The sequence below is a fragment of the Cherax quadricarinatus genome, chromosome 9 (assembly GCF_038502225.1).
Source record: "Cherax quadricarinatus isolate ZL_2023a chromosome 9, ASM3850222v1, whole genome shotgun sequence".
NCBI classification, from domain to species: domain Eukaryota; kingdom Metazoa; phylum Arthropoda; class Malacostraca; order Decapoda; family Parastacidae; genus Cherax; species Cherax quadricarinatus.
In genome coordinates this window covers 46,600,091-46,623,567 of record NC_091300.1, presented here as the reverse complement: position 1 = coordinate 46,623,567, position 23,477 = coordinate 46,600,091, and the positions used below count along the sequence as shown (strand labels likewise).

At 42.4% G+C, this 23,477-nt stretch overlaps 1 protein-coding gene across 1 annotated transcript; it reads right to left on the bottom strand.

The window, feature by feature from the left end:
• Positions 1-17,236: 17,236 nt before the first annotated feature.
• LOC128686071 (neuropeptide CCHamide-1 receptor-like) lies at positions 17,237-21,917 on the bottom strand. Its single transcript, XM_070083122.1, has 3 exons — positions 21,791-21,917; positions 21,008-21,378; positions 17,237-20,393 (listed from the first exon to the last, which is right to left on the bottom strand). The coding sequence occupies exons 1-3, from the start codon at positions 21,915-21,917 to the stop codon at positions 19,668-19,670; spliced, it is 1,224 nt and encodes a 407-aa protein (XP_069939223.1). The 3' UTR covers positions 17,237-19,667.
• Positions 21,918-23,477: the final 1,560 nt, after the last annotated feature.

Below are 23,477 nucleotides of genomic sequence, written 5' to 3'. Positions count from 1 at the left end.
AGTGGCGCAAGAGCAGACAACCTGCAGCTCACCAAGTGTAAACATTACACAAGAGAATGCGCCACACCAAATGTGTTTATATACATTGCGTATTGTTTGCATGTACTACATGTTGTTTACATTTACTGTGTATTGCTTACATACATTGGGGATTTTTTAGATTTACTAGAAGCCGGATTTTATTTAACCAACACTGGTGGCTGGAGAAAAGCCAACAAGCAGATACTAAAACAAACAACGCAGGACATGACTCCATGTTAGATCTTTTACTTAAAATTTCCTTTGTTATTTCCAGCTTTATCAAGTCTCGAACTTGATGAAGCATGGGCCTAAGCGACAGGTCTTAAATAAAGACTTGTTTTCAATTACTTAATCTTTATATATTAAATTTGCATTCAAGAAATAAATTTAAAGCCATATTGTTTATGAAAGTTAAGACACATGTGCAACATCTGGATATCTTTATTGTAGACATTTCGCCATCCAGTGGCTTTATCAATACAGATTCTAGGACATAATAGGAAGACAGTAGAACTATATTCTAGATTCTCCTCCACCACGATGCTGTGAACACTAACTCCAAGGCCGAGGGACTGATTACCTCATCTTTTGTATATAGTTCTACTGTCTTCCTATTATGTCCTAGAATCTGTATTGATAAAGCCACTGGATGGCGAAACGTCTACAATAAAGATATCCAGATGTTGCACATGTGTCTTAACTTTCATATTTGTCGGTATTTTATACCTTTCTTGCACATATTGTTTATCATGATAGTATTGTGCTTTAGCAACTCAAACCACAATACATGCAATACAAGACACGCTTCACCGTACCTAAGAGAATTACCTGTGAAATATCCATATTTTCGTTGTCAGTGGATGACGCAATGAAAATTTAGAGTAAAAGTCCAACAATTTGATTGTTATCGCTACATTTAACTAACAAAAAGTGATATTCAACAGCCTAACATTACATTTCGTGTAACATTTCCTTGCTAAACTTTAAATAAAATCATCAAAGAACTCAACAATGAGTTACATTTTTTCTCAAAACGTTTTATTGTTTTTATTCGTGTATGCGATGTTGACTGACACTGAGCCTGGCATTATTATTTAGTTCCTTGTTAAGAGCTGGAGAAGCGCTACGTACCATCAAAGCTAATAATGACACTCGTACATTTGGACGATTTTTTCATCATCACAGTTGGTTAGTATTTTAGTTTCCATGTTACCGAAGACCATTATAAAGCCCACTGATTTTATATACCGCCACAGTCACGCTAATTTTATGGGAATTCACTCTGGCAAAATACGTTCTCACTCATTTTTCAAAACATGCTTTTACATAGCCATTAGCAGCACGCGTAAAGGATCAGGGAGATACAGAACCACAATATAAAGAGGTACTCGAGTGAACAGGTGGAAGAGGTTGCAAGGAGCACAGAAAAAAAATAACAGTATTTGACTTAGAAGGAATCTGAACAAGATGTTACTATTGGAAATTAAATACTTAAATGTACTTTTATTGATTAAAGTCAATAATTAAACGGAGAGTGAAGGTTAATAAGTGGTGATATGTGTACAGGTGTACACTCTTCAGTGGTGACACGTGTACATGTGTACACTCTTCAGTGGCGACACATATACAGGTGTACACCCTTCAGTGGTGACATGTGTACAGGTGTACACTCTTCAGTGGTGACAAGTGTACAGGTGTACACCCTTCAGTGGTGACATGTGTACAGGTGTACACCCTTCAGTGGTGACATGTGTACAGGTGTACACCCTTCAGTTGTGACATGTGTACAGGTGTACACCCTTCAGCAGTGACTTCTATACAGGTGTACACCCTTCAGTGGTGACATGTTTACAGGTGTACACCCTTCAGTGGTTACATGTGTACAGGTGTACACCCTTCAGTGGTGACATGTGTACAGGTGTACACTCTTCAGTGGTGACATGTATACAGGTGTATACCCTTCAGTGGTGACATGTATACAGGTATACACCCTTCAGTGGTGACATGTGTACAGGTGTACACCCTTCAGTGGTGACATGTGTACAGGTGTACACCCTTCAGTGGTGACATGTATACAGGTGTACACCCTTCAGTGGTGACATGTGTACAGGTGTACACCCTTCAGTGGTGACATGTGTACAGGTGTACACCCTTCAGTGGTGACATGTGTACAGGTGTACACCCTTCAGTGGTGACATGTATACAGGTGTACACCCTTCAGTGGTGACATGTATACAGGTGTACACCCTTCAGTGGTGGCGTGTATACAGGTGTATACCCTTCAGTGGTGACATGTATACAGGTATACACCCTTCAGTGGTGACATGTGTACAGGTGTACACCCTTCAGTGGTTACATGTGTACAGGTGTACACCCTTCAGTGGTGACATGTATACAGGTGTACACCCTTCAGTGGTCACATGTACACAGGTGTACACTCTTCAGTGATGACATGTGTACAGGTGTACACCCTTCAGTGGTGACATGTGTACAGGTGTGCACCCTTCAGTGATGACATGTGTATAGGTGTACACCCTTCAATGGTGACATGTGTACAGGTGTACACCCTTCAGTGGTGACGTGTATACAGGTGTATACACTTCATTGGTGACATGTATACAGGTGTACACCCTTCAGTGGTGACATGTATACAGGTGTACACCCTTCAGTGATGACATGTGTACAGGTGTACACCCTTCAGTGGTGACATGTGTACAGGTGTACACCCTTCAGTGGTGACATGTATACAGGTGTACACCCTTCAGTGGTGACATGTGTACAGGTGTACACCCTTCAGTGGTGACATGTGTACAGGTGTACACCCTTCAGTGGTGACATGTATACAGGTATACACGCTTCAGTGATGACAGTGGTGACATGTGTACAGGTGTACACCCTTCAGTGGTGACATGTATACAGGTGTACACCCTTCAGTGGTGACATGTGTGCAGGTGTACACCCTTCAGTGATGACATGTATACAGGTGTACACCCTTCAGTGGTGACATGTGTACAGGTGTACACCCTTCAGTGTTGACATGTGTACAGGTGTACACCCTTCAGTGGTGACATGTATACAGGTGTACAGCCTTCAGTGGTGACATGTACAGGTGTACACCCTTCAGTGGTGACATGTGTACAGGTGTACACCCTTCAGTGGTGACATGTGTACACCCTTCAGTGGTGACATGTGTACAGGTGTACACCCTTCAGTGGTGACATGTATACAGGTATACACCCTTCAGTGGTGACATGTGTACAGGTGTGCACCCTTCAGTGGTGACATGTGTACAGGTGTACACCCTTCAGTGGTGACATGTATACAGGTGTACACCCTTCAGTGATGACATGTGTATAGGTGTACACCCTTCAGTGGTGACATGTGTACAGGTGTACACCCTTCAGTGGTGACATGTATACAAGTGTACACCCTTCAGTGGTGACATGTGTACAGGTGTACACCCTTCAGTGGTGACATGTATACAGGTGTACACCCTTCAGTGGTGACATGTGTACAGGTGTACACCCTTCAGTGGTGACATGTGTACAGGTGTACACCCTTCAGTGGTGACATGTGTACAGGTGTACACCCTTCAGTGGTGACATGTGTACAGGTGTACACCCTTCAGTGGTGACATGTATACAGGTGTACACCCTTCAGTGGTGACATGTGTACCACTGTACACCCTTCAGTGGTGACATGTATGCAGGTGTACACCCTTCAGTGGTGACATGTGTACAGGTGTACACCCTTCAGTGGTGACATGCGTACAGGTGTACACCCTTCAGTGGTGACATGTACAGGTGTACACCCTTCAGTGGTGAGATGTGTACACCCATCAGTGGTGACATGTATGCAGGTGTACACCCTTCAGTGGTGACATGTGTACAGGTGTACACCCTTCAGTGGTGACATGTGTACAGGTGTACACCCTTCAGTGGTTACATGTGTACAGGTGTACACCCTTCAGTGGTGACATGTGTACAGGTGTACACTCTTCAGTGGTGACATGTATACAGGTGTATACCCTTCAGTGGTGACATGTATACAGGTGCACACCCTTCAGTGGTGACATATATACAGGTGTACACCCTTCAGTGGTGACATGTATACAGGTATACACCCTTCAGTGGTGATATGTATACAGGTGTACACCCTTCAGTGGTGACATGTATACAGGTGTACACCCTTCAGTGGTGACATGTATGCAGGTGTACACCCTTCAGTGGTGACATGTATACAGGTGTACACTCTTCAGTGATGACATGTGTACAGGTGTACACCCTTCAGAGGTGACATGTCATGTATACAGGTGTACACCCTTCAGTGGTGATATGTATACAGGTGCACACCCTTCAGTGGTGACATGTATGCAGGTGTACACCCTTCAGTGGTGGCATGTATGCAGGTGTACACCCTTCAGTGATGACATGTATACAGGTGTACTCCCTTCAGTGGTGACATGTACAGGTGCACACCCTTCAGTGGTGACATGTGTACACCCATCAGTGGTGACATGTATACAGGTGTACACCCTTCAGTGGTGACATGTGTATAGGTGTACACTCTTCAGTATTGACACATATACAGGTGTACACCCTTCAGTGGTTACATGTGTACAGGTGTACACCCTTCAGTGGTGACATGTGTACAGGTGTACACTCTTCAGTGGTGACATGTATACAGGTGTATACCCTTCAGTGGTGACATGTATACAGGTGTACACCCTTCAGTGGTGACATGTATACAGGTGTACACCCTTCAGTGGTGACATGTGTACAGGTGTACACCCTTCAGTGGTGACATGTGTACAGGTGTACACCCTTCAGTGGTGACATGTATACAGGTGTACACCCTTCAGTGGTGACATGTATGCAGGTGTACACCCTTCAGTGGTGACATGTATACAGGTGTACACTCTTCAGTGATGACATGTGTACAGGTGTACACCCTTCAGAGGTGACATGTATACAGGTGTACACCCTTCAGTGGTGACATGTATACAGGTGTACACCCTTCAGTGGTGATATGTATACAGGTGCACACCCTTCAGTGGTGACATGTATGCAGGTGTACACCCTTCAGTGGTGGCATGTATGCAGGTGTACACCCTTCAGTGATGACATGTATACAGGTGTACACCCTTCAGTGGTGACATGTACAGGTGCACACCCTTCAGTGGTGACATGTGTACACCCATCAGTGGTGACATGTATACAGGTGTACACCCTTCAGTGGTGACATGTGTATAGGTGTACACTCTTCAGTAGTGACACATATACAGGTGTACACCCTTCAGTGGTGACATGTGTACAGGTGTACACTCTTCAGTGGTGACACGTGTACAGGTGTACACCCTTCAGTGGTGACATGTGTACAGGTGTACACCCTTCAGTGGTGACATGTGTACACCCATCAGTGGTGACATGTATGCAGGTGTACACTCTTCAGTGGTGACATGTGTACAGGTGTACACCCTTCAGTGGTGACATGTGTACAATTGTACACCCTTCAGTGGTGACATGTGTACAGGTGTACACCCTTCAGTGGTGACATGTGTACAGGTGTACACCCTTCAGTGGTGACATGTGTACAGGTGTACACCCTTCAGTCGTGACATGTGTACAGGTGTACACCCTTCAGTGGTGACATGTGTACAGGTGTACACCCTTCAGTGGTATGTGTACAATTGTACACCCTTCAGTGGTGACATGTGTACAATTGTACACCCTTCAGTGGTGACATGTGTACAGGTGTACACCCTTCAGTGGTGATATGTGTACAGGTGTACACCCTTCAGTGGTGACATGTGTACAGGTGTACACCCTTCAGTGGTGACATGTGTACAAGTGTACACCCTTCAGTGGTGACATGTGTACAGGTGTACACCCTTCAGTGGTGACATGTGTACAGGTGTACACCCTTCAGTGGTGACATGTGTACAGGTGTACACCCTTCAGTGGTCTCTCGCTCACGAGATACTCCCATGAAGCTCGCCTTTCTTTGCACATTTATAGTTACATCTCTTACTCGTGATGTAACCCACAGTGTAGCCGAAACGTTGTACTTAATAAAGGTAACCACTGAATCAAAATGTCACTTGCTCCGCCTTGTCGCTATTAACATATCATTCCAGTTCCAGACCTGTTAGACTTGACTGTTATAATCAGCAAGTCTGGAATTGATGTTTTAACACAACTTTTGGTTTACATTCGAGAGTTTCCAGCAACTTGTAAGATGTATCACTACAACAAGTGAGAGCAATGTTTACACACATCAGCAAATTCATACAAAAATTAAATTAAGATGAATGTTTGTTCAAAGACGATGCAGTTTTTCTTTTAATCATATACAGAACACAAATATAAATTTTAACGAGAGAATTATTTAAATATGACTCACTATTCTCACAGAAAATTATAATGAGAAAACAGTTGTGGACTTCTAGTTGAAATATGTTTAAAGGATCACCAATAATAATAATAAAACTACTACTACTACTACTACTACTACTACTACTACTACTACTACTACTACTACTACTACTACTAATAATAATAATAATAATAATAATAATAATTATTATTAGTGAGCTTTCAAGCATATCTCCACTATGATTATTATTGAAATTTATGATTCACAGTGAGGAATGGTATGGTGATGCCGACAAGATGTGGAAAAAGACATTAATGTACAGTTGTTGGCAAACAATTTCTGTTTTAAACAGAAAATCAATTACTCCAAGAGTCTTCGTGTAGTAAGAGTTGATCAGGGCTGAAAATTTAACTATATAGAGCGTTCTAGAGTTATAAGGGAAAGACTTCTAGGTAGTTATTGGAAAATAAGAATACTATGTCTATTAACCTGCCTGCTGAGACATTAATTCTTAAAGGTTTTAAAAGATTTGATAAAATATTGAGAATAAAATCCATCTATCTTTACCAAATAATAACATAGATATTTCGAATATTTAATAATCTTCGCGAGAAATAACTCAAATATAGCTTATTGATATAAAATGTGACTACCAGTGATATCCACCAGTGTGATAAACCTAAGTCAATCAACCCATAATAATAATAATAATAATAATAATAATAATAATAATAATAATAATAATAATAATAATAATAATAATAATAATAATAATAATAATAATATCTATGCATTTCGGCCGCTGCGCCATCCCAGGAAGGTCTCCATCAGTATTTTTAGCGGAATTCTTATTTTTGTTTACTGTATCAAGGAAGGCTTTCATCAGCATTGTTTGGGGAATTCTTAATAATTTTTTCTTACAGTAACAAGATTTTTAATCCCAGGGGGAGCTGGGGCTACCCATCTCCCTATACTTCAATGCATGTGATTGGGATAGTAGAAAATGCATCATAAGTTTCCAATGCAGTTAAATATTAGCATTAAATATCTGAATCAAATCAGAAGAAGCATTCACAAGTTATTACATAAAAACTAACTGCCAATTGCTTCAGTACAAATGGCAAATTAGGGCACACACAGCCGGAAATTAATTTAAATCTTCACTAACACCAATTGTGAAAACAAATTGAAAAGACATTCTCCTGTCTCAGAGGGACCAATATTATAAAATACACCAGCACATTAAGTTTGAATCCGCTCAAAAATTGAAATTTCTAGTTATGAGCGTTGAAGTGCGAAGCAACTCGGAAGAGGCACTGACCCACATTAAAACTATTGTACCAATTTTTCCAATTTCTTCCCCACAGAAAAGAACTGAAGCCTACGCAAGCACACTCATCCCAATTTTTTCCCTAAGATTGATCAGGTTTAAGTAAGCATGTATGTAAGCAATTAAATTACTTTTATTTAGGCTTAGGGTACATAACATGCATTTTTTTACATTACTCTCTAGAAGACACAAACATTATGTGCACATAAACGTACATTATGAAGATACAAGTCAAACATCAACACAGTATTTCTGATCATACGAGACATTCTCTAGTTATATCACAGAAACCAATTTGATTGATAAACTATCACAACCTGAAATCAAAGTGAACCTTCCTGTGAGGAAAACACATCAGCAATAAATGTTTGAAGGTGACCAGAAGAAGTGTTCGTTAGTTATTACATATAATCAAACAAAATTTCACGTACATACTCCTAACTTAAAAAGAAAATGATTTTTCCATATCATTAGATAAGTCAGCCATCAAAGATTTATTTTAATCAGGGAAAGCGTTAAACACTTTAGAATGGTAGGCATTCAGATTTTATGCTAGAATGGGAGCGATAAACCCACTTCCATAGATCAAGATCCACTTGCCAGCTTCAAAGGAAATTGATGCAATAATATAAAATAATAATGTACCATTTTTAGATTATAAATGGCAAAAAGACACCTACCCACTCCATTAATAACACCAACCTTCAGAATAAGATACACGAGTGTTGAAATTTTGAAGCCGATCTGAAAATGACTTTCTCAAATTCTCTCATGTAAAGATGTCTCAGGGTAGTTCTCTCATGGAAAGGTGTCTCAGGGTAGTTCTCTCATGGAAAGGTGCCTCAGGGTAGTTCTCTCATGGAAAGATGCCTCAGGGTAGTTCTCTCATGGAAAGATGTCTCAGGGTAGTTCTCTCATGGAAAGGTGTCTCAGGGTAGTTCTCTCATGGAAAGGTGTCTCAGGGTAGTTCTCTCATGGAAAGGTGTCTCAGGGTAGTTCTCTCATGGAAAGATGCCTCAGGGTAGTTCTCTCATGGAAAGGTGCCTCAGGGTAGTTCTCTCATGGAAAGATGCCTCAGGGTAGTTCTCTCATGGAAAGATGTCTCAGGGTAGTTCTCTCATGGAAAGGTGTCTCAGGGTAGTTCTCTCATGGAAAGGTGTCTCAGGGTAGTTCTCTCATGGAAAGGTGTCTCAGGGTAGTTCTCTCATGGAAAGGTGTCTCAGGGTAGTTCTCTCATGGAAAGGTGCCTCAGGGTAGTTCTCTCATGGAAAGATGTCTCAGGGTAGTTCTCTCATGGAAAGGTGTCTCAGGGTAGTTCTCTCATGGAAAGATGTCTCAGGGTAGTTCTCTCATGGAAAGGTGTCTCAGGGTAGTTCTCTCATGGAAAGGTGTCTCAGGGTAGTTCTCTCATGGAAAGGTGTCTCAGGGTAGTTCTCTCATGGAAAGGTGTCTCAGGGTAGTTCTCTCATGGAAAGGTGCCTCAGGGTAGTTCTCTCATGGAAAGATGTCTCAGGGTAGTTCTCTCATGGAAAGGTGTCTCAGGGTAGTTCTCTCATGTAAAGATGTCTCAGGGTAGTTCTCTCATGGAAAGGTGTCTCAGGGTAGTTCTCTCATGGAAAGGTGCCTCAGGGTAGTTCTCTCATGGAAAGATGTCTCAGGGTAGTTCTCTCATGGAAAGATGTCTCAGGGTAGTTCTCTCATGGAAAGATGCCTCAGGGTAGTTCTCTCATGGAAAGGTGTCTCAGGGTAGTTCTCTCATGGAAAGATGTCTCAGGGTAGTTCTCTCATGGAAAGATGCCTCAGGGTAGTTCTCTCATGGAAAGGTGTCTCAGGGTAGTTCTCTCATGGAAAGGTGCCTCAGGGTAGTTCTCTCATGGAAAGATGCCTCAGGGTAGTTCTCTCATGGAAAGGTGTCTCAGGGTAGTTCTCTCATGGAAAGGTGCCTCAGGGTAGTTCTCTCATGGAAAGGTGTCTCAGGGTAGTTCTCTCATGGAAAGATGTCTCAGGGTAGTTCTCTCATGGAAAGGTGTCTCAGGGTAGTTCTCTCATGGAAAGATGTCTCAGGGTAGTTCTCTCATGGAAAGATGTCTCAGGGTAGTTCTCTCATGGAAAGGTGTCTCAGGGTAGTTCTCTCATGGAAAGATGTCTCAGGGTAGTTCTCTCATGGAAAGATGTCTCAGGGTAGTTCTCTCATGGAAAGGTGTCTCAGGGTAGTTCTCTCATGGAAAGATGTCTCAGGGTAGTTCTCTCATGGAAAGGTGTCTCAGGGTAGTTCTCTCATGGAAAGATGTCTCAGGGTAGTTCTCTCATGGAAAGATGTCTCAGGGTAGTTCTCTCATGGAAAGGTGTCTCAGGGTAGTTCTCTCATGGAAAGGTGTCTCAGGGTAGTTCTCTCATGGAAAGATGTCTCAGGGTAGTTCTCTCATGGAAAGATGTCTCAGGGTAGTTCTCTCATGGAAAGGTGTCTCAGGGTAGTTCTCTCATGGAAAGATGTCTCAGGGTAGTTCTCTCATGGAAAGATGTCTCAGGGTAGTTCTCTCATGGAAAGATGCCTCAGGGTAGTTCTCTCATGGAAAGGTGTCTCAGGGTAGTTCTCTCATGGAAAGGTGTCTCAGGGTAGTTCTCTCATGGAAAGATGTCTCAGGGTAGTTCTCTCATGGAAAGGTGTCTCAGGGTAGTTCTCTCATGGAAAGGTGCCTCAGGGTAGTTCTCTCATGGAAAGATGTCTCAGGGTAGTTCTCTCATGGAAAGGTGTCTCAGGGTAGTTCTCTCATGGAAAGGTGTCTCAGGGTAGTTCTCTCATGGAAAGGTGCCTCAGGGTAGTTCTCTCATGGAAAGATGTCTCAGGGTAGTTCTCTCATGGAAAGGTGTCTCAGGGTAGTTCTCTCATGGAAAGGTGCCTCAGGGTAGTTCTCTCATGGAAAGGTGTCTCAGGGTAGTTCTCTCATGGAAAGGTGTCTCAGGGTAGTTCTCTCATGGAAAGATGTCTCAGGGTAGTTCTCTCATGGAAAGGTGTCTCAGGGTAGTTCTCTCATGGAAAGGTGCCTCAGGGTAGTTCTCTCATGGAAAGATGTCTCAGGGTAGTTCTCTCATGGAAAGGTGTCTCAGGGTAGTTCTCTCATGGAAAGGTGCCTCAGGGTAGTTCTCTCATGGAAAGGTGTCTCAGGGTAGTTCTCTCATGGAAAGGTGTCTCAGGGTAGTTCTCTCATGGAAAGGTGTCTCAGGGTAGTTCTCTCATGGAAAGGTGTCTCAGGGTAGTTCTCTCATGGAAAGGTGTCTCAGGGTAGTTCTCTCATGGAAAGGTGTCTCAGGGTAGTTCTCTCATGGAAAGGTGTCTCAGGGTAGTTCTCTCATGGAAAGGTGTCTCAGGGTAGTTCTCTCATGGAAAGGTGTCTCAGGGTAGTTCTCTCATGGAAAGGTGCCTCAGGGTAGTTCTCTCATGGAAAGATGTCTCAGGGTAGTTCTCTCATGGAAAGGTGTCTCAGGGTAGTTCTCTCATGGAAAGGTGCCTCAGGGTAGTTCTCTCATGGAAAGGTGTCTCAGGGTAGTTCTCTCATGGAAAGGTGTCTCAGGGTAGTTCTCTCATGGAAAGGTGTCTCAGGGTAGTTCTCTCATGGAAAGGTGCCTCAGGGTAGTTCTCTCATGGAAATGTGTCTCAGGGTAGTTCTCTCATGGAAAGGTGTCTCAGGGTAGTTCTCTCATGGAAAGGTGTCTCAGGGTAGTTCTCTCATGGAAAGGTGTCTCAGGGTAGTTCTCTCATAGAAAGGTGCCTCAGGGTAGTTCTCTCATGGAAAGGTGTCTCAGGGTAGTTCTCTCATGGAAAGGTGTCTCAGGGTAGTTCTCTCATGGAAAGGTGCCTCAGGGTAGTTCTCTCATGGAAATGTGTCTCAGGGTAGTTCTCTCATGGAAAGGTGTCTCAGGGTAGTTCTCTCATGGAAAGGTGCCTCAGGGTAGTTCTCTCATGGAAAGGTGTCTCAGGGTAGTTCTCTCATGGAAAGGTGTCTCAGGGTAGTTCTCTCATAGAAAGGTGCCTCAGGGTAGTTCTCTCATGGAAAGGTGTCTCAGGGTAGTTCTCTCATGGAAAGGTGTCTCAGGGTAGTTCTCTCATAGAAAGGTGCCTCAGGGTAGTTCTCTCATGGAAAGGTGTCTCAGGGTAGTTCTCTCATGGAAAGGTGTCTCAGGGTAGTTCTCTCATAGAAAGGTGCCTCAGGGTAGTTCTCTCATGGAAAGGTGTCTCAGGGTAGTTCTCTCATGGAAAGGTGTCTCAGGGTAGTTCTCTCATGGAAAGGTGCCTCAGGGTAGTTCTCTCATGGAAATGTGTCTCAGGGTAGTTCTCTCATGGAAAGGTGTCTCAGGGTATTTCTCTCATGGAAAGGTGCCTCAGGGTAGTTCTCTCATGGAAAGGTGTCTCAGGGTAGTTCTCTCATGGAAAGGTGTCTCAGGGTAGTTCTCTCATGGAAAGGTGTCTCAGGGTAGTTCTCTCATGGAAAGGTGTCTCAGGGTAGTTCTCTCATGGAAAGGTGTCTCAGGGTAGTTCTCTCATGGAAAGGTGCCTCAGAGTAGTTTTCAGTTGTTCCACGAACCTTCACTACTAATAGTTGACGGGTTAAAAAACTGAAGCTGAACAAATAAGTTGTTCTGAAGATATAAACGAAAGACTTGTAAATCACCGGAAAAAAAGAAGAACGTAACTAACAGTGTCTGCTGAAGTATTAACTCCTAAACTCGTGAAAACTTAAAGCTCTATAAATAACTCTAGTTTTCAATATATCTTATTCGATTTTGCAGTTCTAGTCTGTATAACAATCTCTATAATCCTCAAAGAAAAAATATTGGATTTTGTGTTTTATAAGAAATTGAAATTTGGAAAAATATCTATACAATTTGGCACATACAAAGTATAAATTCAATAAAATCTTCTTCAGCTTTTGAAGCCGACCAAAAGAGGCATTCTCTAGTTGGAAATCAATTTAATAAAATTGGTAATTAAAAATTTAAAAAGCTCAACATGAAAGCCAATCTTTCTTTTGATAAAATCCTTCAACACTGAAAGTTTGAAATCTATAAGATAAGGCATTCCCCGATAATTGTTCTGAATCCAACCATTCAAATTTTTTAACGATTTCATCAAAATTTCAAATTTGCAACTAACCAGTCTAAATTTACTGTTGTCATCCTTGTTATAGAATATATCATCATTAATATATTGAAGCCAGTGAGATGAGGCATTCTTTATTTATTGAATAGAAATCAATATTTCTATATAATAAAAATGATAAATTAGTATTTGAGGACCATTAACAGAGCAAACGTTGCATTTTGAGAAACACATCAGGGATGAAATTTTGAAGCCTATCAGAAGAGGCATTCTCCAGTTATTGCTGGAATTCCAATGACCCCAAGTTTTATATAAACAAAAATTAAGTGTACTGAAAAATTTGTCCACATCAAACTGGCCTTAATGTCTGCTAATCTGGCCGTAAGATGTTTCATCCATTAAATAATGAAGATATTCAGAAGAAGTTGTGAAATTTTGATTCTTTTTTATTTTGCACAATAAAAGGCAGATGAGCACCTACACCAGTGGTATTCATTGCGCGGCTCGCGATGACTCAATTTACGGCTCTCGAAAAATATATAAATTAATTAATAGTAGGTTGGTAGACAGCAACCACCCAGGGAAGTACTACCGTCCTGCCAGATGACTGTGAAACAAAAACCTGTAACTGTTTTGCATGATGGTAGGAATGCTGGTTTCTTTTTCTGTCTCATAAACACGCTAGATAACAGGGATATCTTGCTACTCCTACTTACACTTTGGTCACACTTCACAGACACGCACATGCATATATATATACATACATCTAGGTTTTTCTACTTTTTCTAAATAGTTCTTGTTCGTCTTTATTTCTTCTATTGTCCATGGGGAAGTGGAAAAGAATCTTTCCTCCGTAGGCCATGCGTGTCGTATGAGGCGACTAAAATGCCGGGAGCAAGGGGCTAGTAACCCCTTCTCCTGTAGACATTTACTAAAAAAGAGAAGAAGAAAAACTTTATAAAACTGGGATGCTTAAATGTGCGTGGATGTAGTGCGGATGGCAAGAAACAGATGATTGCTGATGTTATGAATGAAAAGAAGTTGGATGTCTTGGCCCTAAGCGAAACAAAGCTGAAGGGGGTAGGAGAGTTTCAGTGGGGGGAAATAAATGGGATTAAATCTGGAGTATCTGAGAGAGTTAGAGCAAAGGAAGGGGTAGCAGTAATGTTGAAGGATCAGTTATGGAAGGAGAAAAGAGAATATGAATGTGTAAATTCAAGAATTATGTGGATTAAAGTAAAGGTTGGATGCGAGAAGTGGGTCATAATAAGGGTGTATGCACCTGGAGAAGAGAGGAATGCAGAGGAGAGAGAGAGATTTTGGGAGATGTTAAGTGAATGTATAGGAGCCTTTGAACCAAGTGAGAGAGTAATTGTGGTAGGGGACCTGAATGCTAAAGTAGGAGAAACTTTTAGAGAGGGTGTGGTAGGTAAGTTTGGGGTGCCAGGTGTAAATGATAATGGGAGCCCTTTGATTGAACTTTGTATAGAAAAGGGTTTAGTTATAGGTAATACATATTTTAAGAAAAATAGGATAAATAAGTATACAAGATATGATGTAGGGCGAAATGACAGTAGTTTGTTGGATTATGTATTGGTAGATAAAAGACTGTTGAGTAGACTTCAGGATGTACATGTTTATAGAGGGGCCACAGATATATCAGATCACTTTCTAGTTGTAGCTACACTGAGAGTAAAAGGTAGATGGGATACAAGGAGAATAGAAGCATCAGGGAAGAGAGAGGTGAAGGTTTATAAATTAAAAGAGGAGGCAGTTAGGGTAAGATATAAACAGCTATTGGAGGATAGATGGGCTAATGAGAGCATAGGCAATGGGGTCGAAGAGGTATGGGGTAGGTTTAAAAATGTAGTGTTAGAGTGCTCAGCAGAAGTTTGTGGTTACAGGAAAGTGGGTGCAGGAGGGAAGAGGAGCGATTGGTGGAATGATGATGTAAAGAGAGTAGTAAGGGAGAAAAAGTTAGCATATGAGAAGTTTTTACAAAGTAGAAGTGATGCAAGGAGGGAAGAGTATATGGAGAAAAAGAGAGAGGTTAAGAGAGTGGTGAAGCAATGTAAAAAGAGAGCAAATGAGAGAGTGGGTGAGATGTTATCAACAAATTTTGTTGAAAATAAGAAAAAGTTTTGGAGTGATATTAACAAGTTAAGAAAGCCTAGAGAACAAATGGATTTGTCAGTTAAAAATAGGAGAGGAGAGTTATTAAATGGAGAGTTAGAGGTATTGGGAAGATGGAGGGAATATTTTGAGGAATTGTTAAATGTTGATGAAGATAGGGAAGCTGTGATTTCGTGTATAGGGCAAGGAGGAATAACATCTTGTAGGAGTGAGGAAGAGCCAGTTGTGAGTGTGGGGGAAGTTCGTGAGGCAGTAGGTAAAATGAAAGGGGGTAAGACAGCCGGGATTGATGGGATAAAGATAGAAATGTTAAAAGCAGGTGGGGATATAGTTTTGGAGTGGTTGGTGCAATTATTTAATAAATGTATGGAAGAGGGTAAGGTACCTAGGGATTGGCAGAGAGCATGCATAGTTCCTTTGTATAAAGGCAAAGGGGATAAAAGAGAGTGCTAAAATTATAGGGGGATAAGTCTGTTGAGTATACCTGGTAAAGTGTATGGTAGAGTTATAATTGAAAGAATTAAGAGTAAGACGGAGAATAGGTTAGCAGATGAACAAGGAGGCTTTAGGAAAGGTAGGGGGTGTGTGGACCAGGTGTTTACAGTGAAACATATAAGTGAACAGTATTTAGATAAGGCTAAAGAGGTCTTTGTAGCATTTATGGATTTGGAAAAGGCGTATGACAGGGTGGATAGGGGGGCAATGTGGCAGATGTTGCAAGTGTATGGTGTAGGAGGTAGGTTACTGAAAGCAGTGAAGAGTTTTTACGAGGATAGTGAGGCTCAAGTTAGAGTATGTAGGAAAGAGGGAAATTTTTTCCCAGTAAAAGTAGGCCTTAGACAAGGATGTGTGATGTCACCGTGGTTGTTTAATATATTTATAGATGGGGTTGTAAGAGAAGTAAATGCGAGGGTCTTGGCAAGAGGCGTGGAGTTAAAAGATAAAGAATCACACACAAAGTGGGAGTTGTCACAGCTGCTCTTTGCTGATGACACTGTGCTCTTGGGAGATTCTGAAGAGAAGTTGCAGAGATTGGTGGATGAATTTGGTAGGGTGTGCAAAAGAAGAAAATTAAAGGTGAATACAGGAAAGAGTAAGGTTATGAGGATAACAAAAAGATTAGGTGATGAAAGATTGGATATCAGATTGGAGGGAGAGAGTATGGAGGAGGTGAACGTATTCAGATATTTGGGAGTGGACGTGTCAGCGGATGGGTCTATGAAAGATGAGGTGAATCATAGAATTGATGAGGGAAAAAGAGTGAGTGGTGCACTTAGGAGTCTGTGGAGACAAAGAACTTTGTCCTTGGAGGCAAAGAGGGGAATGTATGAGAGTATAGTTTTACCAACGCTCTTATATGGGTGTGAAGCGTGGGTGATGAATGTTGCAGCGAGGAGAAGGCTGGAGGCAGTGGAGATATCATGTCTGAGGGCAATGTGTGGTGTGAATATAATGCAGAGAATTCGTAGTTTGGAAGTTAGGAGGAGGTGCGGGATTACCAAAACTGTTGTCCAGAGGGCTGAGGAAGGGTTGTTGAGGTGGTTCGGACATGTAGAGAGAATGGAGCGAAACAGAATGACTTCAAGAGTGTATCAGTCTGTAGTGGAAGGAAGGCGGGGTAGGGGTCGGCCTAGGAAAGGTTGGAGGGAGGGGGTAAAGGAGGTTTTGTGTGCGAGGGGCTTGGACTTCCAGGAGGCATGCATGAGCGTGTTTGATAGGAGTGAATGGAGACAAATGGTTTTTAATACTTGACGTGCTGTTGGAGTGTGAGCAAAGTAACATTTATGAAGGGATTCAGGGAAACCGGCAGGCCGGACTTGAGTCCTGGAGATGGGAAGTACAGTGCCTGCACTCTGAAGGAGGGGTGTTAATGTTGCAGTTTAAAAACTGTAGTGTAAAGCACCCTTCTGGCAAGACAGTGATGGAGTGAATGATGGTGAAAGTTTTTCTTTTTCGGGCCACCCTGCCTTGGTGGGAATCGGCCAGTGTGATAATAAAATAATAAAATAATTAATAAAAAATATGTATATATATATATATATATATATATATATATATATATATATATATATATATATATATATATATATATATATATATATATATAAATAATTTTTCAAGTAAGATACATATTTTCATGAGGTGAGATGGAAGACGAAGTCACAGTAAGAGATAACATTCTAACATCCCTACCCTAGTCGTACAGAAATCATACGTGTCCAGTACAGGAAACTGATCAGGGACACATCTAGCTCTAGGCGTCGAGACCTGGTCTCGCTGAATCAGTTGAGTTCAAGCTTTCGGGGGAGACTGGACGTATTTCGTTACTCTTGGAGATTTGTGTTTGAAAATAGGCAACAGATATTTGAGACTGCGGCAACATATATGAAAGTAACGACTTAACTGTTGCTGCTTGTGGAAGCTAGCTGTGATGGGCTAGTTTTACTTGAAACCAAAGTGCAGTCAAGTAGTGTCCGTTATGATGGATCGATTTGTGGTTAAACAAAAACACAATAGTGATGAACAGCCATCCCAGACCCGACCAGTAGAAAAGGAGCATTAAGTAAGTTTGGTTTTTATTTTGCTATTAATAACAAGATATGCAGGCTAATATTACCATGTCTAATTTTTCTCATTTACTATATTGCACTAGCAGCTCAGTACTACTTAATTTAGTTGAGTTACGCTAACTTGCAGTAGCTGCGGCTCTCTCAATCAATGTGTTTAACCGAAGTGGCTCTCTTGCAAAAATTAGTGAATAACACTGACCTACACGCTTGAATTTCACTTTGTAGTCGTCGACACAAGTTACGCTGCAGAGGGTTTTGGAGGTTATTAGTCATTTCAATATCCTGGAATGAGTCCTACAACTTTGATCATGGGGCACCTGCACCATGACAGTTGTTCCTAGAATTTTGGCTTAGTTACTGTGCACCGGCAATGCAAATTTTAAGTTGTCTTGATGAACCATTGTGTTATAAACAAATTACTGAAGAGCTTGAAGGAAAAAGTAAAAGAAATCAGGCAACCACTTAAAGGTCCGCCTACCGGGGTACCTATTTATTCTAATAAACACTGAACAAATCACATAAAGAGTTATCTCTCAAAATCTTAAGACGCACACAAGCATCAAAGTGAACAATTCGCTACCACACTCCAGGTCTACACTGAGCATTTGTGTGCACATCCCAAAATAGTGTGTAGCTACCAAGTGAGATAAAAAAGTCCACTCAGTCCGAGCCCACAAAGGTGAGCAAACAGTAACTCACCTCGCTATTTACAGTAGTACGTAGAAGCAAGCCTCTTTTTACGGCTGAGTCCAGATCAGACAAACAAGTCAGTCAGTCCCAAGATGCACATTGTACTCCACTTAAGCACAGTCTGTTCACACACCACAAATGCATACAAAAATCCTCAAACCGCTCCACAGCAAAGCTCCCAAAGCAGAAAATAATGAGCTCACAAACGACCGAGTGCCGACACCTGTCTTTGACTATGTTCAAACAGGAAATGGTACATAATATGTGTTGTTTAAATTTATGCAGTGTTTTATGGATACTCTTGAGCGAAATTGAGAATTGACTCTTGCTCTCAGAGGGTGTTCCACAATGAGGTTAAAGCCTATGAACATAACTAGCAGGCAAGACTGTACTCAAAATTTCTGTGTCCAGAAAATAATTAAGATGGTGATTGTGTGTTAGATTATGTTAGAGATAGAGCAACTGCCATGTCTTTCCCCATGGGCAGCATATCACCATCTGACATCTCTGGGCGAGTACGGAGGGTAGACGGCTTCACCTGGCAGGTCGCAACTCATAGCCACACCCCTTGCTTATGATAAAAGTTCAAGAGGGTGACAGGAAACCTTCCCTGGCATCCAACATTAGTCTTCTCATGCATTATAAAAAATAGTAAATAATGAGGGAAAAATGTGTTGTTATTACATAGAGCCTAAACATCTCAGCTACAAAGTTATTCCTTGATATAATAACAATTCTGATAGTGAACAATAATAATTAAACACTTAACAAGCAAACACCAAGCAATGTACAGATTTATGTTACAAATGGACTGCGTGACGGCCTGATTAATCGGGCCGTCAAGTTGGAGGCCTGGTTTGGGACTGGGCTATGCAGGCAATGGCCTCTGGAACTAACCGTCTAACTGCAGACAATGAGTCTTCTTTCGTGAGGTCCGCCTTTTTCTTTTTTCTTACTCATATGAGGTCCTTCAGTAAAGAGTTCCGATTGCGCTTAGGTGTACTTTGCTCATTAGTTCACTAAACTCACCTGAGGTCTCATAACCAGACCTCCATTACAGTCACGAGGTCACTCACTGTACTCGTCATTCCAGTCATCAGGTCCCTCACTTCAGTAACTAAGTTCTCTTTCCTTTCTCCTTCATGATGGACCTCACGCTGCACTAGGTCCCCCACACCCCGTATGGATGGCCAACACCCCGCATGGAGGGCTCACACCTGACAGTGAAGCTTCACAACTCGACCTCCTCATAAATGCAAGTGTTACTGTCTACATCGCGGTCATCTGCCACCACCATATGGTGGCTGCACACTGGTGAGTCACGACTGTGGCTGCCGTAGTTTTGGTGACTCACAGCATATGGGCGTGTGGCCATGGGAGAATAGGTTAGTGTGGACGTGGGGGAACACGGACGGGCAGAGGCAGGAGAACAGGATAGTGTAGGCGTTTGTCATGATGCGGCTGGAGAAGCTCTTTCATGGATTAATGTGGTGAGAGTCATTGTCTCTGTGCCTCGCATGGTAAATGACCGGCAATGGGACATACCAGAGCGTTCCGGCTGCAGGAAGGACCGAGTTCGATGTTCACGGTCAAACCAGCGACAGCAACAGAAGAGATAACGATTGTAGTACTTCCTGAAAGTGCCAGAGATGCAGTATAGAGCGATAGGGTTGATGCACGAGTTAATAAATCCGAGGCAAAAGCCGACGATCCGGAGGGCATGCCAGAACTCGTTATATTTGATTGAGGCCTCAGGGTCTAAGTAGAACCACAACAGAAAGACGTGTGTTGGCAGAAAGCACACGGCGAAGATAAGCACAAAGCATAAGACGATCTTGGCTACTTTTCTTCTCGTTCTCAGTTGGCGATGGAAGACGTGAGATTCCCCTGGCAAGTCCTCAGAAGAGAGCAAGTGCCTGGCCATCAGCAAGTAGAAGGAGGCGATGACGACGAGTGGCACGAGGTAATACAGGAGAGCCTTGACAATGACATTAACCAGAGAATACCAGCTGGGGAAGTGCTCCGGAAACGGGTAGCAAACACTGATGATTTTATCATCAGTCACATGAAACACCTGAACTTGTGAGAAGAGCGCTGCCGGGGTGGCCAAAACTCCCGCCGCCACCCATATTCCCACAGCAGTCCTTACCGTCCTGCGGCCGGCTCTGCCTGCAGCCTGCGGAAGAACCAAGCACGATTCCTTAAGTGATTCACTCGACTATACTAATTCTGATACTGTTTAGAAAATCCTTAGGCAATAAATTTTGCATACATGTGCTATAAATAACTTAAATTCTTATAAATGAATCCTGGTTTTACGCTGTCTCAGGTGCAGTGATAAGATAACAGCAACAGCTGGAATCATGGTGGCTCTCAGAACTCTTCTCGCCAAAACAAAGCTGGAGATAGCCAAAATTCTTGCAACAATAATTACAACGGAACTTCTAAATGAGCTACTGATTATCATTTCATAATCATTGTGCTACTTTTTAAAATACTGTTGAAAACTTATAAAATGTCTTAATTATACAAAACTACGATTATAGTCAGTACACAGTCTCTACTCTCTTGTTATTCCCCTAATTGTTCTACAACCTTTGCATAAGACCTAGTAAAGAATGGGTGTGAGGAGACCTTTGGTAATAATTCAGATGGTTGCACACATCCTTTTTAAAAACATAACCCCAGTAAACAATGTCAGTCTTACCTGTTATCGGATCCGCAAGACAGTCTTAATATAATCTGGGTGTGGAATGAAATACTGCTAACAGTCAACTGACGCATAATTACCCTTCTGACGGTGGAGACAATAGCGAGGTAGCGGTCAGCAGACAGCGCTGTCAGGGTAAACACGGTCACACCCACCGAGATGTCTCTCACCATCTCGCTGAATTTACACTCAAAGTTCCCATAGGGCCATGACTCTATAGTGTAGATAGTGGAGACGAAGGGAACGGTGAAGAAAAGGACGAGGAGGTCCCCCAGCGCCAGGGAGATAATGTAGGTGTTAGGTACGTTGCGCAGGTTCTTGTTCCTGGCGAAAATGACGATCAGCGTCCCATTACCTGAGGAAGGAGACAGGTGAGTACACAATTTAGGGTTATAACTTTTTTTTACAACGTGATATTCCTGTACCTTAACATTCGTGTAGTACACATGTTCTTCAGATATTAGCAATGGTTTATTGCTTGTATGACGTTATGCGATTTGGAGATCTTGGTCGTACTGTTGTGTGGAAAATTTTGTTGGTGACCAAAGATGTATTGAATAAAGGGAATTATAGCATCTTTAATTAGCATGATATTGCGAAAGCGCTAAATCAGTAAGGGCCACATACCACCTGTTTGTGAACTGCAATGTTACAAAAATGTTTGGTTATGGTATAATGGAAATTAGTGTTAAAAAGCTGTCTAGTTATCTTTTCCAGCTATGTTGATGTAGTTTGTTGTTATTCTCTTCTACTTCCTCACTTAATTTCCTTATACCATTTCCTAATTTTTGCCCTCGTACCCGCTTGTCCTTCCACCTCCCATCATTCCACTCCCCCCATCCTTGCACCTCCCATGCTTCTACCTCCCATGCTTTCACTTCCCTTCCTTCCGCCTCCCATGCTTCCACCTCCCATGCTCCCACCTCCCATGCTTCCACTTCCCATGCTTCCACCTCCCATGCTTCCACCTCCCATGCTTCCACCTCCCATGCTTCCACCTTTCCTGGTCGTTGCTGGTCGTGGTGGTAAGGTTTTAGTGTTGTTTTCTTGGAAGTATCCCAAAAAGCAGCACACCTTTTTTCTAGGATAACACAGCTCGGATATATTTTGCCTAGGTGTTATATGACCCTTTAGGATGTAGTGCTTTCCCTAGAATATAATAATAATAATCAATAATGGCTTTAGGAAGAATAGTAAGGGGATTGATGTCTCATCCCTCCCACTATGCCAGTGTTTTTTTAACCGGGGGGGGGGCTCTCGCTCCCTAGGGGACATGTGTAATTTCCAAGAGAGGGGCTTAAAATAAGGTAGATTTGCTGTTGCGGTTGTTGCTGTAGTAACTGTTACTGCTTCCTTGGTTGCTGCTGTTGCTGCTGTTTCTTTGGGTGCTGCTGCTGCCGTTTCTTTGGATACTGCTGCTGCTGTTTCTTTGGGTGCTGCTGCTGCTGTTTCTTTGGATACTGCTGCTGCTGTTTCTTTGGATACTGCTGCTGCTGTTTCTTTGGATACTGCTGCTGCTGTTTCTTTGGATACTGCTGCTGCTGTTTCTTTGGATACTGCTGCTGCTGTTTCTTTGGATACTGCTGCTGCTGTTTCTTTGGATACTGCTGCTGCTGTTTCTTTGAATACTGCTGCTGCTGTTTCTTTGGATACTGCTGCTGCTGTTTCTTTGGATACTGCTGCTGCTGTTTCTTTGAATACTGCTGCTGCTGTTTCTTTGGATACTGCTGCTGCTGTTTCTTTGGATACTGCTGCTGCTGTTTCTTTGGATACTGCTGCTGCTGTTTCTTTGGATACTGCTGCTGCTGTTTCTTTGGATACTGCTGCTGCTGTTTCTTTGGATACTGCTGCTGCTGTTTCTTTGAATACTGCTGCTGCTGTTTCTTTGGGTTTTGCTGCTACTTCTTTAGTTGCTGCCGCTGCTACTGTTTCTTTGTTGCTTCTTTGCTTGCTGCTACTGCTTGTTTGGTTGCTGCTACTGCTTGTTTGGTTGCTGCTACTGCTTGTTTGGTTGCTGCTACTGCTTGTTTGGTTGCTGCTGCTGCTTGTTTGGTTGCTGCTACTGCTTGTTTGGTTGCTGCTACTGCTTGTTTGGTTGCTGCTACTGCTTGTTTGGTTGCTGCTGCTGCTTGTTTGGTTGCTGCTACTGCTTGTTTGGTTGCTGCTACTGCTTGTTTGGTTGCTGCTGCTGCTTGTTTGGTTCCTGCTGCTGCTTGTTTGGTTGCTGCTGCTGCTTGTTTGGTTGCTGCTACTGCTTGTTTGGTTGCTGCTACTGCTTGTTTGGTTGCTGCTGCTGCTTGTTTGGTTCCTGCTGCTGCTTGTTTGGTTGCTGCTGCTGCTTGTTTGGTTGCTGCTGCTGCTTCTTTGGTTGCTGCTGCTGCTTCTATGGTTACTGCTGCTGGTTCTATGGTTGCTGCTGCTGGTTCTTTGGTTGTTACTGCTGCTTGTTTGGTTGCTGCTGCTGCTGTGTCATTGTATTTTGCATGGAAGGCCGCATAGTGTCTTGCTTCACTGTAGCTCACACTGTGCATCATTACTGCTGATACTCCT